Source organism: Haemaphysalis longicornis, unplaced genomic scaffold (genome assembly GCF_048455015.1).
Source record: "Haemaphysalis longicornis isolate Haplotype H1 unplaced genomic scaffold, Haemaphysalis longicornis Haplotype H1 scaffold_1, whole genome shotgun sequence".
Taxonomy (NCBI): Eukaryota; Metazoa; Arthropoda; class Arachnida; order Ixodida; family Ixodidae; genus Haemaphysalis; species Haemaphysalis longicornis.
The window spans coordinates 215,289,400-215,303,909 of record NW_027526203.1 but is presented as its reverse complement, the minus strand read 5'-3'; the positions used below and the strand labels follow the sequence as shown (position 1 = coordinate 215,303,909).

Sequence of the window (14,510 nt, the reverse complement as noted above, 5' to 3'; positions counted from 1 at the left end):
CTTGTCCCGCCATGCAGTTCACAGATGGCCAGGGGACTCGAGGTCTGTCACTTGCCTGTTTTTTGGCAGCTGCTACCTGCTGCACTCACTAGCTGCAGCTGCGTAATGGCATGATATTGGTGTGCTGAAAATGAAGGGAATGGGTAAAAGCTTGCTGCCAAAGTGCTGTCGGTAGGTATTAATGTATGGGGCCACCAGAGATATAAGCATCAGGAAGGTATAAGAGTCAGTGTATGAAGGCTTTAGGTTTATTCGGCTTCAGAGGTGCTGGTTGTCTTGCTTTGCCCCTCAGTTGTTAAGGCCACAGCTGGCTGGGCTAGTGCACCTGGATTTTAATCTTGTCAGTGCAGCCTTTAATCTTTAAGGGGGGACACTGCTCTTAAAACAGCTTCCTTTAATTTTCAAGTGAACTGTGTGAAACTTGTCAGTCTGGCTGGTTTTTTCCCACTGATATCAAATATGCCTTTATTTTTTGAGTCAGTCAATTATTTACCAAGATAATTAGAGATAATTACCTAGTCATTTTTGGAGGAACAATAGCCAATACAGTGCTGGTCATAACACTAATCTTTACACTTTCCACTACTATGAACCCTGGTGAGTGCAATAAGAGAATTGTTTTTTTTTTTTTTTTTATGCACCGCTTGGGACTAATTTTACAGCTCATTAAGGGGGGACGTGGCAAGTAAAATGACTTTTTTTATTTATGGACCAAATTGAATCAAATTAGGAGAATTACCCGCCGCGGTGGCTCAGTGGCTAAGGCGTTGCGCTGCTGAGCACAAGGTCGCGGGTTCGATTCCCGGCCGCGGCGGCCGCTTTTCTGATGGAGGCGAAAAGCAAAAACGCCCGTGTGTACGAGATTTCGGCGCACGATAAAGATCCCCAGGTGGTCAAAATTAATCCGGAGCCCTCCACTGCGGCGCGCCTCATCGCCTGCGTTGCGTCGGCGCGTTAAACCCCACAATCAATCAAATTAGGAGAATTTATGTAGCTAACCATTCTAACTACAAACTGAAATCAATTCAAAGATATCGTCTATACTTTTTTAGTTAGAAGACTAATTACTGTAAACTTGCAACCAGCATAATTAACTAATCACGCTACAAGTCAAGAAGGTTTTTACGTCAGTGTGGTCAGAAATGTCTATTCTGTGCAAGGAAGCTATTAGATTATTGCATTATATCCTTTAGGCATAAATAAAGAACAAGAAAAGTTTCACCTTCCTTTCTAAATCAGAAATAGTTTCATGTCAAGAAGAAAGTGAAAAATTCTCTCTTTCTTTTTAGATACCTGAAGCAAATAAGCAATAATCAAATAGCCTCCTTGCGCAGAATAGAACTTCCTGGTCACACTGACGTAAAAATCTTTTTGAGTTCCTGCCAAATAAATTTTGTTGAGTTCCTGCCAAACCAGACAGAAGTCTGTCGAGAAATGTTCACTTTCAAGTCTATAATTAATCTTGGATCGGCTTTGTGAAGGCTATTACCGTATTTACTCGCGTAATCCTCGCACTCGCGTAATCCTCGCACCCCTAATGTGAGCCACCAAAACTTGGATTTTTTGGTTCCTCGCATAATCCTCGCACCCCCAACTTTGCAGCGGCGAAAGTTGCCTGCTTGCGAAACCCGCATGGTGCACGCGCTCTCCAACGCGCGCCCTCCCCCGCCGCCTCCGTTCGGCGGAGAGCGCTGTGTATCCAAGGCCATCCAGGCGCCCCAACAACCTGCATGGCTACTCCCTAACAGGCGCCCTAACATGCTACTCGCACTGTACTTGAGCCGGTTTCGCGTGCGCGCAACTAGACTGCGTTTGCGCAGCCCGCTGTCGTGTCGTCGTGTCGCCGTCGTGGTCCCGTCGTTGAGCAGCAGCAGTCAGTGAGTCACTCGCGTCAGTGGTGGATATTTCGCTGCCATTTTGAGAACTTTTTGACTCTTTGTTTTGTGCTTGGTGCCGCTTCGCCATGGGGAAGAACGCCAGCTACATTGCCGCTTTCAAATTGAAAGCGATAGAGTACGCGATCGAACACGGCAGCCGCACCGCAGGCAGGCACTTCGGCGTCGCCGACTTCAACGTGCGTTACTGAAGTAGGGCACGCACGTGACGCCGACGAGATAGGGCGCGCGCCAGAAACGCTGATCGACGGGAGACTGTTCACGTTGTAAAAAATAAAATAAAACGAAATAGCTGCTGTTGGCAACACTGAGCTTACATATACAAAAAACGACCGCTACATTTAGCGGGACTGGCAGAAGGCAAATTGGCAACACTGTGCACCGGATTTTTTTTCCCGCGTAATTCTCGCACCCTTATCTTCGCATTGACTTTTCCGAAAAAAAAAGTGCGAGGATTATGCGAGTAAATACGGTAGTCTGGTAACTCAAAAAGTATAGAAGATATCTCTAACCTGATTTAAGTTTTGTTATTAGGTTTGTTATTACATAAAATCTCCTAATTTGAATATATTTGGTCTGTAAATAACAAAAATAGTTTACTTGCCACAACCCCCCCCCCCCCCCCTTAAACCTTCACAGATTGTAGGCGGGCCAGTTGGTACATACCCGAGTCACAAACGGCGCAGGAACGAGACGATAGGAAGATCACACAAACACGGCGCTGCAGCGCCGTGTTTGTGTGGTCTTCCTATCGTCTCGTTCCTGCGCCGTTTGTGCCTTAAACCTGGGTGGCACCAGTGGCAAGGAACCATTTTGAATGCCCATTTCAAACAACAGAGTTTCATGAGCTGTAAAATTAGTTCCCAGCACACAGGCACCTGCTGCGTGTAGATAGGGCTGTAATTGGCTGCTCGGCTGTAAAGGCATAAGGTGTTGTCATTAGTGCTGAGAAGCCAGCTCTTCTCTTAGTGCGGGTCTTCTTGGGAGGCGCATACCTTCTTGTGTAGCACAGACCATGCTCCCAATGAGCTGAGTAACTTCTGTGCTGGCTGAGTGAACTTCTGCTAGCTTGCTGAAGTGATTATATGGAGAGGGACTTTGCTACTGAGCTTTGGTGCCCTGAATCTTCTCGTCAATGTTGCATTCACCTACTGGGGGAAGCTCGGGCCTCCCGGTGCAATAACTCCTCCCCCTTGGTTGTTGTCGCTTTTCAGGGGCGCTACATTTCCCGGGGCACAGTGTCCCAATTGCTCGGCGTTCAAGGATTGCGCTGGCTGCCTGCAAAAACTCGGCTGTGGGTGGTGCGGCAACGACTACAATCCAAACAATGGGGTCTGCGTCGAGGGAGACTTCTCCGGGCCTTACCTAGGTACGAAGCCTGTTGGCTGCAATCACTGAACGTTGTGCTTCACCCGAGTTGTTGCGCTCGTCACGTGATGCAAAAGGACCCACTGCGGTCTCCTCATCCACCATTCTCTCATCATGAGGCCGTTCCTCCTGGGTGACGGTGGTGGATGTGTAGACAGCGCTGTAGAACAACACACTCCTATCGCCGTGAGGGTCTTGACTCTGCACCTCCTCACTGCAGTGAATGACGAACCCCTTGTGTGGAGTGGAATTATGGGATTCTGCTCCTCGGGGGAAACAAAACAGCCTGTCATCCACCCCTTATTGCCAGGAGAAGGGGACTGAGGATGGGCACAAGTATTGTCCTCATCACCTGATATTGTGTTCTTTGTTCTCACACATTCCTTCTCAAAGTAGTTGTCTACTCGTGAACTTTCTTTTTCTCTCTCCCTCCCCTTTTTACGATGTCAACACAGTGCAGCTCATATTGTGCTGAAGCTACAGCAACTAGCTCCCGGCTGCTTCCTTGTGCAAGTGCCTCCGTTAATGTAAGCCTGTCAGGATCAGACTCGAAGCTTATTCTGTGAGGAGCTTTGCTGTTGCTGGAACGACTCGCTGTCTATTCAAACTACACTAGAAATCACAATCTGCATCATTATTGAGATTTGCATTAAAAGGTCAGGCACAATTGTCTGGCATATTCAAATCAGGGCTTGGGGAGACGGCTGCAGTGGGAAGAGGGAAGTTAGATGCAGATAACCACTCTTACAGACCAGATAATGTTCATAGTGCGCCAAGTGCACAAAGACAACTTTTGAAACTAAGGTTGGTCGCACGCAAAGTGCTTTGAAAATGATTACCCTATTTGCTGAGTTTTAATTATTGGGAAGGGAAGAGCTGGTGCGGGTTGAACACAAGGTGCAGGGTGTGAAGTTTTACTTGCAATCTGTACACGAACCTTATTTTCTGCATTAACTTATAGCATTTTGATAACAGCGATCGTGATAGCAATGAGGCTGCCATAGTCAGCCAGGCCGAAGTGGAAGACGTTTGAGCTATGCAGAATTGTCAAATATTAGGTATGTACGGATACAGTAAAACCTTAATATACTTATGAGCTTCAATGTAATTAAATCCTTGATATAATGAAGTTACAAGGTATAAGTAACCTAATGCAATGAAGTAAGTACCATTTATGTAATTTCATTACAACAAAGTTCCTGGATGTCATAAAAATTGACCTGGAAGGACAATTTCATTGTGACAATGACGGCTGAAGCAAAAGTGTTGCCGCGCCAGCGACTTCGGTAAGCCATGCTGACGGGCCTCCTGGGGTGCATGGCCTTTGCTGTGTTGCAAGCAGGAAATAAGCAGCTAGAGTGTGCCCCCCTCTCCCCCTCCCCTCTTGCTTTTTTTTTTCCCCTTCCTTTTTGTTTCTTTTTCACGGCGGTCCCATTCTTGTCCTAGCCGGGCTGTGGTAAAGCGGGTTTGCCTTTGCACGTGCTCGCAGGCACGTGCTCGGAGCGTGTGCGCAAGCAGTTTCCCTCGCTGGGCGGCCCGGCGTCATGGTCGTACGCCCAGTGCCCCAACGTGAACGAGTGCAAGCTCAAGCTGGCACGCTGCCACTCCCATGCCACCTGCTACGACACGGCCCACAGCTACCGCTGCCAGTGCAACCGGGGCTTCAAGGGCGACGGCGCCACCTCCTGCGTCAAGACGTACGTGCTGCACCCTTGTTCTCCTCCCAGGTGTCTTCACGCAGGAACGGCCATCGGGACAGGGAGAAAAAAGTGGTCTTGCTTATGTGCAGGTGCACAAGGAGAAGCACAAAGTAAAGGCAAAGGTCAGCTCTCAGGCAGTTACATGCGGCCAGGGCGTTTCATTTGGGCCTAGCCTGGCAAATAAAGGTGCTTACTACTGGTCACATATGGCCAAGTGCTATCGGCAGGTGTGGAGCCATTCTGTGCTCTCCCCTGTGATTCACAAAGAGCATGAAAATCTGAACAAGACAGGGTGAGAAGTGCAAATTTCGTCCCCCAGTGTTGAGTGGCATGCAGCACTGCATTTGCAAGCAGTGGCTATAACGCATTTACTCGCGTAATGAACCCCCCTCCCCCCACTTGTCTTCTTGAGAATTTACTTTTTTGTCACTTTGAATAAAAAATGCAGCGGGAATATGTTTTTTTTATCTCAGCATGGTTGCTGATCCCTTAAACCATCACAGTAACTTGATATCATGCTACAGTATGCATAGAAAGGCTAAAAACGCATTCGAACAAAAAGAAATCTCAACACTAGGCAAAGATGTGAGCGCAAATGCCATGGCTCACAATTTGAAAATTGCACGTTTGCAGAGCGCCACCTGCTGAACGCAAAACCTTCTTGCACAGTAAAAACGTTCCTGCGTGCGAACAAAGCACAAAACGTACTTCGCACTCCTTCCCTGCTCTTTGTTGCTATAGCTGGTTTTGGCGCTGTGCAAACAAAGCACTAAACGTACTCCGCACTCCTCTGCTCTTGAGGTTCCGCTCGTGGTTTTGTTCAGCTGTGCTCCGACCTTTTTTTGTATTCCTAGTGCACGCCATACATTGGGCCAGTACATGAGCTACACAGCCGAATTTAAACTGAAGGTGGTGGAGCATGTGTTGATGAACATGGAAACCGCGCAGCTGGGCGGCACTTCATGTACGCTACGGGGGAAACCGAGGTTTTTGGGCGGGGAACAGAGATCGCCGTGTGTTTCGTGGGTCCAAAGAAGGGAAGTTTCCCGGTGTCGGAAAAGAAGTTTTGGAGTGCCTTGATGGCACGCAAGACGGTGCGCTGTGGGCCGACAACAAATGGGAGGCGGCAAGCGACTTTAGTAAAGAGGACAGCTCCATGGCGAGTAGGGACTCACTAGCATGTTGCGAATAAAAAAGAAATTTGATTACATAATTACCTACGTGTTTTTACGAAAATGGCAAGGCTCTGACAGTGCTTCTCTTAGCAACTTTATTGTATGAAATTTCAACCTTTAAAATTGTTGCAATTTTTCCCCGCAAAATGAACCCACCCCACAAATTCATGCCGAATTTTCTGGAAAAAAAGTGGGTTCATTACGCGAGTAAATATGGTAATTAATTTCCCTGTCTACTGATGAGGATATCCTAAGGGTTGGCATTTGCGAACTGTGGGCAATAGGCAGCCCTGATATTCTTCTTGCTAGAGGCTATGTTACCAATATGTTTAATTGCTGCAATTGGAAGAATACATAGTAGTGAATATTTGAAACCATAAAGGCTTCTCAAATAGTGTTTCTATTCGATTTGCATCTTAGTTTTACTGTTCCTAGTACATATTCAAGTTTTGTGAATCTACGAGATTTACAAATAATAAAGATAGGCCTCCCCACACAACACATGTACATATTTTATTTCATTTTTACTATACCTTCACTGTGTGGCAAGTGTCCTTTGGGGGTGGGGAAGGGGGGGCTGGCCTTTTTGTATGAGGCTAGTGGAAGAGAGCTTCAGATGCATAAACCTTGTGCAAAATGAGTGTAAACCACCTCTGGCATATGTTAGCTGAAGTGGAATGCTATTTGTACATGAAAATTTACGAACCAAGAAAGAGGGCACTTGTTTATACAGTAGCACAAATGAGGATCCAAGGGTTACTGCCTGTTGACTGTGCTTGCAGTGAGGTACCAGGTCATCATGCCAGCGCCAGCATGCCATAGCAAGCACCTCTTTTCAGTGCGTTGAGAAACTGCAATGGGTGCAAAAGCCTGTCTGTATTCAATACGTATTGGGGAACTTGCATTTCTTCGCACCATTTTACAGCAAGCTTTTCGTTCCACTGTTTTGCCACTTTGTTTTATTTGTCTGAATCTTGTGTTTATCATTTTTGCATACCATTCTTTTGGAGGGCACTCGAATGTTATCACGTAGGTCCGCAAAACCTGAACTCCTAAATTTTTTCCTTTATAGCTATGCTTAGAAGTCTCACATACTCTCACACGCATTAAAACAAAAATCTGTCTGTAGATTCTGAAACCTACATATTGGAGTGCTTAACATTTATATTTACAATAATGAAAAAAAAAAATTGCAGCCAGCTTATATATGCATATTTGATATAAGCAAATTAGCAAGTACACTAAAAAAATTCAAAATTTGTGCTGTGTTATTCACCAAAGCGACACCTGGCCTACACCCGCCGCGGTGGCTCAGTGGCTGAGGCGTTGTGCTGCTGAGCACGAGGAGACGGGTTCGATTCCCGGCTGCGGCGGCCGCTTTTCTGATGGAGGCGAAAAGCAAAAACACCCGTGTGTGCGAGATTTCGGCGCACGTTAAAGATCCCCAGGTGGTCGAAATTAATCCGGAGCCCTCCACTACGGCGCCCCTCATCGCCTGCGTTGCGTCGGTGCGTAAAACCCTACAATCAATTACTTTTCTATGCGCAGTGTCCCAATGCGAGTTTCTTTGATCCCGTGTTCTCCCCTCAGGTGTGCCGAGCACTGTGTCCACGGCCACTGTTCGGAGGCGCCCGATTTCCGGTGCATTTGCAACCTGGGCTGGACCGGACCCCGGTGTGACGTCGACTGTGGCTGCCACAACCACAGCAGCTGTGAGCGGGGGCTGGGCCTGTGCGACCGGTGCTACAACCTCACCGAGGGGGACCGCTGCCACCTCTGCAGGTGCAAACAAACACCTCCATTGTGCATTCGCCTCCCATTAGCTTGACCCCTTCTGCGCATTCTGCAGAGTGCCCGCGCTGTTCCATTGATACTGCTTTGTGTGTTCGATTATGTTGTGATGCTAACTCAGTGGGCACGTCCTGACTTGAATTATATTTCAAGGGGTTAACTGGTAACTGCGAATGCTTGATTGAATACACGTCTGTTAGATGCCTGCTTCACCTGTAACACTGTGAATATGCTGCACTCTCTAATGATCCATCTGGGACTCCTTGCTTATCAAAGCAGCCTCATTGATATTCCCATCACTGTTGTAATAACAGAAAGCTGAAATTTCAGACTGAGCTGTGGTTCCTGGCCCCCTCATGCACCCACTCGATCAGGCACTGTATTTTCAGTCAGAAACACTTGGTCACTCGTTGATTTGGGCACACTACACTGCACATCAGACACCAAGAAGTCGCCTTACTACTTTTGGGAAACGGCACCAGCTATCCGCAGCTGCAGTTTGCCAGGAGTTTTCAGTTGGCATGCTGCTTTTAGTAGAACAAAATTTAGTCACGTAATCAAAATCTAATCTAATAAAAATAATTTGCACAGGCGTACCTTGTTTTTATACTCTGTGAAACTCGGCACGGCGCCCTACCAGGCACCTGGCCAGCAATAATAGTAGAAATGACATGCAGCGCCCATTGTTGCAGCACAGCATGCTGAGATATGGCAGTACTTGTGTGATGGCTGCTAACAGGCACCTCTTTCCACACTGAGGTCTTTCAGTTGGTATACTGGGAGTGCATAAACCAGCAAGGGATGAGGATGATGAAATCTTTTATTAAGAAGGGGAGGACCGAAAGTTGCTGGTGCAGGAAGAAGGGGAATAGCGAAGGAGGTAGACACCCACGAAATCACGCTCGCCAAGCCGCCGGCAACGCCGAGCTGGGCTGAGGTCACCAGGTGTTGGGGATTTCCAAGGATGTCCCCATGCAGTGCTTCTATATCTGAATGTTGAAAAACACTGTGGTTCAGTCTATGAAGATCAAAAGCGGAGCAGTGCAGAACAAGATGTTCCATGTTTGCTTCACACACGGTGTGAGGTGTGACACAAGGTACATGTGGTGGGGGCAGTGGTGTCAATGCCCATCTTCCAGTCAGCAAGTGTCGTCTACCATTTATGGATGATGAGGTGTAGTGGCCATGTTGGCGAATGCTTTGTTGATAAATATTTCTTGAGATTGGCTGAAAGGTAAGTCCTTAAAGATGCAGGGAAAAAGGAAGCAAATAGTGAGCTGCTGCTCGAAGTGTTGCCCCTGAAACTGGATGTAAGTGGCATTGCTTGTCACTGCAACCCAGTCACAAATCTTTTATAAAGTGGCTTAGGAGGGCCTGGTGAAATGTGGGGGATTTTCAAGCGTCATTTTGGGGGACACCGTGGTTGAGCGGAAGGCTGTTCTGTTCCGGCCACCCAGGAAAGGGAGCTACGGGAATGCGACCAGCCCCTTTGGGTGCCGCAACTGTGCCTGCAATGGGCATGGGGATGCCACCAGGGGCACGTGCCACCCCAGCACGGGTGACTGCCACTGCCTGCACAACACCCAGGGCAAGCACTGCGAGGCCTGCCAGCCGGGCTACTTCGGGGATCCCAGGTGTGTGTCTCGGGGACCACTGCACACGGGGGCTGCTGCGTCAAAGTCACGAGATAGAAACTCTTGGGTCTGGGCTCTGTAGCTTTTGTAAGTACATAGCCGCCTAATCCAATACCGTGCTCCACTGGTGCTCGGCTCAAGTAGGAATGTTATGCTGCTACAGTAATTTTTGACCGGTGTTCAGTTAAAAGAGGATTGTCGTAGAGGACATAAAAGACAGGAATATTTGTACCCTCTTCCTAATGCCTTTGCACAAGCTTAGGAAAGTCAATACTGAGAACAGAGTACCAAGTTAACATGGACAGCTTTTAACAAGTGTCTTATGCAATTAGTCTTTCTCCATCTTAGCATATTCAAAGTAAAAAAAACGTACAGAAAGTATAGCAGGCTTTTTCAGGCACAAGTGGAGAAAATGGATAACTAATTAGGCATGTTTTGCAGTTTCGAGTTGTTTTGTTGACTCTTCATTACCGCACTTTTCCAGTGTATAAGTCGCCTTTTTTTTTTTTCTGAAATTTTGTTGGTGTGTCTTATACACCTATGTATGGAATAAATTTGGTACGTGGGTGCCGTGCGTGGTCCGCGCTCGAAAAGGTGCCTGTGTGCTGCGTGATGTCAGCGCACATTAAGAGACACAGCTCTATGGTCTAAATGAGTGAATTATTTATTAGTGAGTCGGAGGAAGAAGGCTTCTGTGCTTTTGCCTAAATGCCGTCTGTAAGTACATGGCATCTGTGTGTATCAGTAAACCATTTTTGAGAAGTTAGTTCTGTCTAGACTTCGGATGGTAGATGCACATGTCTAGCATTGCTTACCGGGGGATGCGTTCAGAGGCGGTGGCCGCCGCAACCATGTACTTTCGCTGCACTTTCTATTGAACTGATCCTCTATGAGTTTACCTGATTAACAAGTGCATTCTGTACACCGGTGCGACTTATATACATTTTTTTTTTTCTGGAAAAACTGTCATTTTGAGGGGGGTGCGACTTATACAAAGGTGAGACTTATAGACCGGAAAATACGGTATAAATGATTCAGACTGTGCAGATATTTTGCTGCCCGGAGACATTTGCATCATTAAGGTTTTGCCGTATGTTGCAGTCAACAACTTCAATGTATAAATTTCGTTTTGTAGCTCCTTTAGTTGTTGTTGGCTTAGGTAAAGGGCCATGAAGACCATAGCTCGGCAAAACTGGATGCCACTCACTCACGCTCACTCAAAAAAATATATTTATCCTAACGCACTCACTCGCACTTGCAATCGCCACTCCGCCCTCACCATGTGCACTCACTCGCACTCACACTCGCCACTCCGCCTTTACTACTCACACTCACTCGCGCTCATGCTGGCCACTTTCCCCCACCACTCGCACTCACTCACGTTCACGCTCACCACTCCGCTCTCACAACTCGCCCTCACTCGCGTTCACGCTCACCCCTCCACCCTCACCACTCCCACTCACTCCCGCTCACGCTCTCCACTCGTCCGCACTATTCGCACTCACTTTCGTTCACGTTCACCACTCGTCGTCACCATTCACACTCACGCTCGCCACTCCGCCCTCACCACTCGCACTCACTCCCGCTCACGCTCACCACTCGTCCTCACCACTCGCACTCACTCCCGCTCACGCTCACCACTCGTCGTCACAACTCGCACTCACTCACGCTCACGCTCATCACTCACACTCGCTCGCGCTCTTGCTCACCACTCACATTCGCCGCTTACACTCCCTCGCACTCGCACTCACCACTTGCAATGGCCACTCACACTCACTCGCAATCACCACTCGCTTCCTCCACTCACACGCACGTACGAATATTTTCGGTCATGAAATACTTACTGATTTGAGCTAAAATTTGCCTTTCTCGGTAATGGGGTCTCTCTTTTTCCTAACTATGTATTCGGTTATTATAAGCACATGTCTTGATATGTCACTTTCAAAGCGGTAATCGTCGCTGGATTCTTTTATGAAATGAACAAATTCTCGCACATTTGCCTGAAGCCATTCATGATAACATTTTATTATTGTCTATGCTATTTCGCTCAGTTTCTACAAAGGAAAAAACACTGAAAACTTTCACAGCAGTGGCAAACATAAAGGAAATAGTCCAGTTCGGAAGAAAAGCTTAGAAAAGCTGTTTCCATCTGTCAAAATACTGGGTAGCACGCGCAAATATGCCTATCTCGAAGCGCGCTAACAGCGCCACTAAAATTGCACAGTCAATTCGCTCTGGACAACCCTCCAAACGGTTTATTTCAAGAGTAATCCCAGGTGAAAAGAGCACAGCAATAGTGCAGCAAAACACCACCACGAAAAGATTGAAAACGGCAAGCAAGGTGGAAAAAGGCTACTGGAGCGCTTGGCCTTGAGCGCTTGGCAGAGGCAAGGCGAGGGAGAGAGGCGGCGCCGCGTGGTCGCGCCAAATCGGCGCCGCCTGACTTTAGCGCGGGCGTCCTCATAGAGACGAGTTGACTGGCGCCCGCCTCCCTCCTGCCCACCTCCCTAAACGGCGCCAGCCTGCCACAGAGCAAAACCGCAGCTTAGTCCTAAACTACACCGTCATGCGCCCGCACCGGGCACTGAGACAAGTTCACGTCGAAAGTTTATACGAAAAAACAGGGAGAATAAGTCATCGACACACACACACTCACGAACAAGCACGAACACGCACGCAACACACACGAACACATACATGCACGCACGCACACAAACGCACATGCACACACACACACACCAACGCACTTCAACACGCGCGCGCACTCACACACATACGAACTCGCATGCACGCGCACACGCATGCAGACGCACTCACGTGAACACGCACGCACGTACGCACTCATTCACTCACTCACCCACTCACAAATTACACTATCCGACTGCCGAGAACGCTTACTATTTGTCACACTACTCAGGGGCCACAGCACCCCTATGCCATCGGCATGCGGACGACGACGAAGTCTGCGTGAAGCGAGTATCATAACAGAGCGCCGCCGTAACAAGTAATGACAAATACTGATACGTTTAATATGCCAAGGTCTCGAAAATGAGCTGCTGCTTCCACAACATGCAACTCGCCCATCCGAACCGTTTCGCCATCCTGATACGCGAATCTGTGAAAATCTGCGATACCTTTTCAAACGATTACGGGCACTCACAATTTGCACTTCAGAACAGCCGGCAATTTGACAGCTGCAGCAAGGCGGCCAATTATGTACACCAAGTACTATGGCACTAGACCACGGTGCTTCCTAATGCCTCCTTCGCAGTGCTCAGCGGTAGGGGAGTGCAATCGCGTTATTGCAACGACGTTACCGACACTAATTCAAACACAAAACGCTGCGAGCCAGAAACATCATTCAGCAAGAGTGCGCGCAACAGCCCCTGAATGAGTCATGACAGCGAGAGTATCAGCGCATCATGGCGTCAGACGTCCATCCAAAGGTATTCCTCAATCAACAGGGCACTGGAGAGTTGGTTCCACAGTGCCTTAATGATTAAGGGGAGTAGCCACATATTCCCGAAGCTAAAGGCAGTCGTTCCATTAACTAGTGGCTGTGCGTACGAGTGGATATCGCCAGCAGCAATTACCACAGCAAGCGGCTCCTGCGACGAATGCCAACAGCAAGTGATGCTCACCGCGGTAAGCCCCGCACATTGCGCAAGAAGCGTGCGTTCACTCGCCACTCATGAGTGGTGAGTGGAGCTCGCCGCGAGTGGAACTCGCACTCGCGAGTGATGAGTGGGACTCATCGTGAGTGGAACTCACACTCGCGAGTGGTGAGTGGGGTTCATCGCGAGTGCACTCGCACTTGCGAGTGCTGAGCGGGGCTCGCCGCGAGTGGCGCTCGCACTCGCGAGTGGTGAACGGGACTCACCGTGAGTGGAGCTCGCGCTCACTCGCACTCGCACTCACAAGGACAAAACGATGGTGAGGCTCACTCACCACTCACTCGTGAGTGGTGAGTGGGGGGTGTGTGAGTGCACTCATGAGTGAGTTTGCCGACCTATGATGAAGACAAAATGCCAGTTTGGTTTATTTAAAAAGGCTGCTTTGTCTCAATAACAATGACACCAATTTTATTGCAAACATTAAACAAATAATCTAAATATCAAGGAAAATGGATGAAGCATTGGCGGCTTCCCACACACTTTTCGGTGATTTCTCTACGATGTCGCAGAAACTTGTTTGTGTGATTTTTGGCCACTGACCAGAGCCACTCTCAAGAACCATAACTGGGCGATTGTGGTGGGGCCCCTAGTTCCGTTTGATTGTTTCACTTGAATGCTAACGTGCAGTAAAACACTGATACCTGTGTTTTTAGTGCTGGCCTCAATTTCGTCACTGCAGCCACTATTACGTCACTGTAGGCATCATGCAGCACAAAATTCGAAAAAAAAAAAAAAATTCCAGTTAGAAAACCATGCATCGGGGCTGGAATAGGATTGCGTGAGTTACCAAAGGCTAGTTTTTCAAACTGTACGAGGTTGTATCTTGTCTTCATGAGCCCTTCAACAGGAACAAGGGCCAAAGAAAGAAAGCATTTCGGGAATTGTTGAACACAAATGCATTGTGTAGGCCTGCACTTGCTTGTTGCTGTGACTGAAGCCAACTTGTGCTTTGTAGTGCAAATATTGGGCCTGTTATGTAGTGATTTTTGTTTTTAAAACAAATGTGTCACAAAGTGAAAAATGATTTGGTTTGAATTGTTTTGGAAATTGAAGAGAATATCTTTGGATCAATCACAAATAAAAAAAAATAAAGATTTATGATTTCTCAGGTAAGCTTGAGTAATTGACACCGAAATAAATATGCCAAGCTAAGGGCTTTGTGGAACTTTTCTATGGCATAAAACCAACAGAGCAAGAAACACAAATAAGTAGACTTTTGGCTTAGGTGATGGTTTAGAGTCAACTTCCGTTGCTCAACTACAAGGATTGAGTG

General features: G+C 47.7%; 1 protein-coding gene across 1 annotated transcript in view; it reads left to right on the top strand.

Annotated features, from left to right (window-relative positions):
- Megf8 (multiple EGF like domains 8) overlaps nt 1-14,510 on the top strand; it is a 286,005-nt gene that overhangs the window by 134,236 nt on the left and 137,259 nt on the right. The window contains exons 14-17 of the mRNA XM_077673228.1: nt 3,110-3,264; nt 4,753-4,960; nt 7,729-7,920; nt 9,387-9,563. Of these exons, the coding sequence (XP_077529354.1) occupies nt 3,110-3,264; nt 4,753-4,960; nt 7,729-7,920; nt 9,387-9,563 (732 nt within the window). The remainder of the gene's footprint in view (nt 1-3,109; nt 3,265-4,752; nt 4,961-7,728; nt 7,921-9,386; nt 9,564-14,510) is intronic.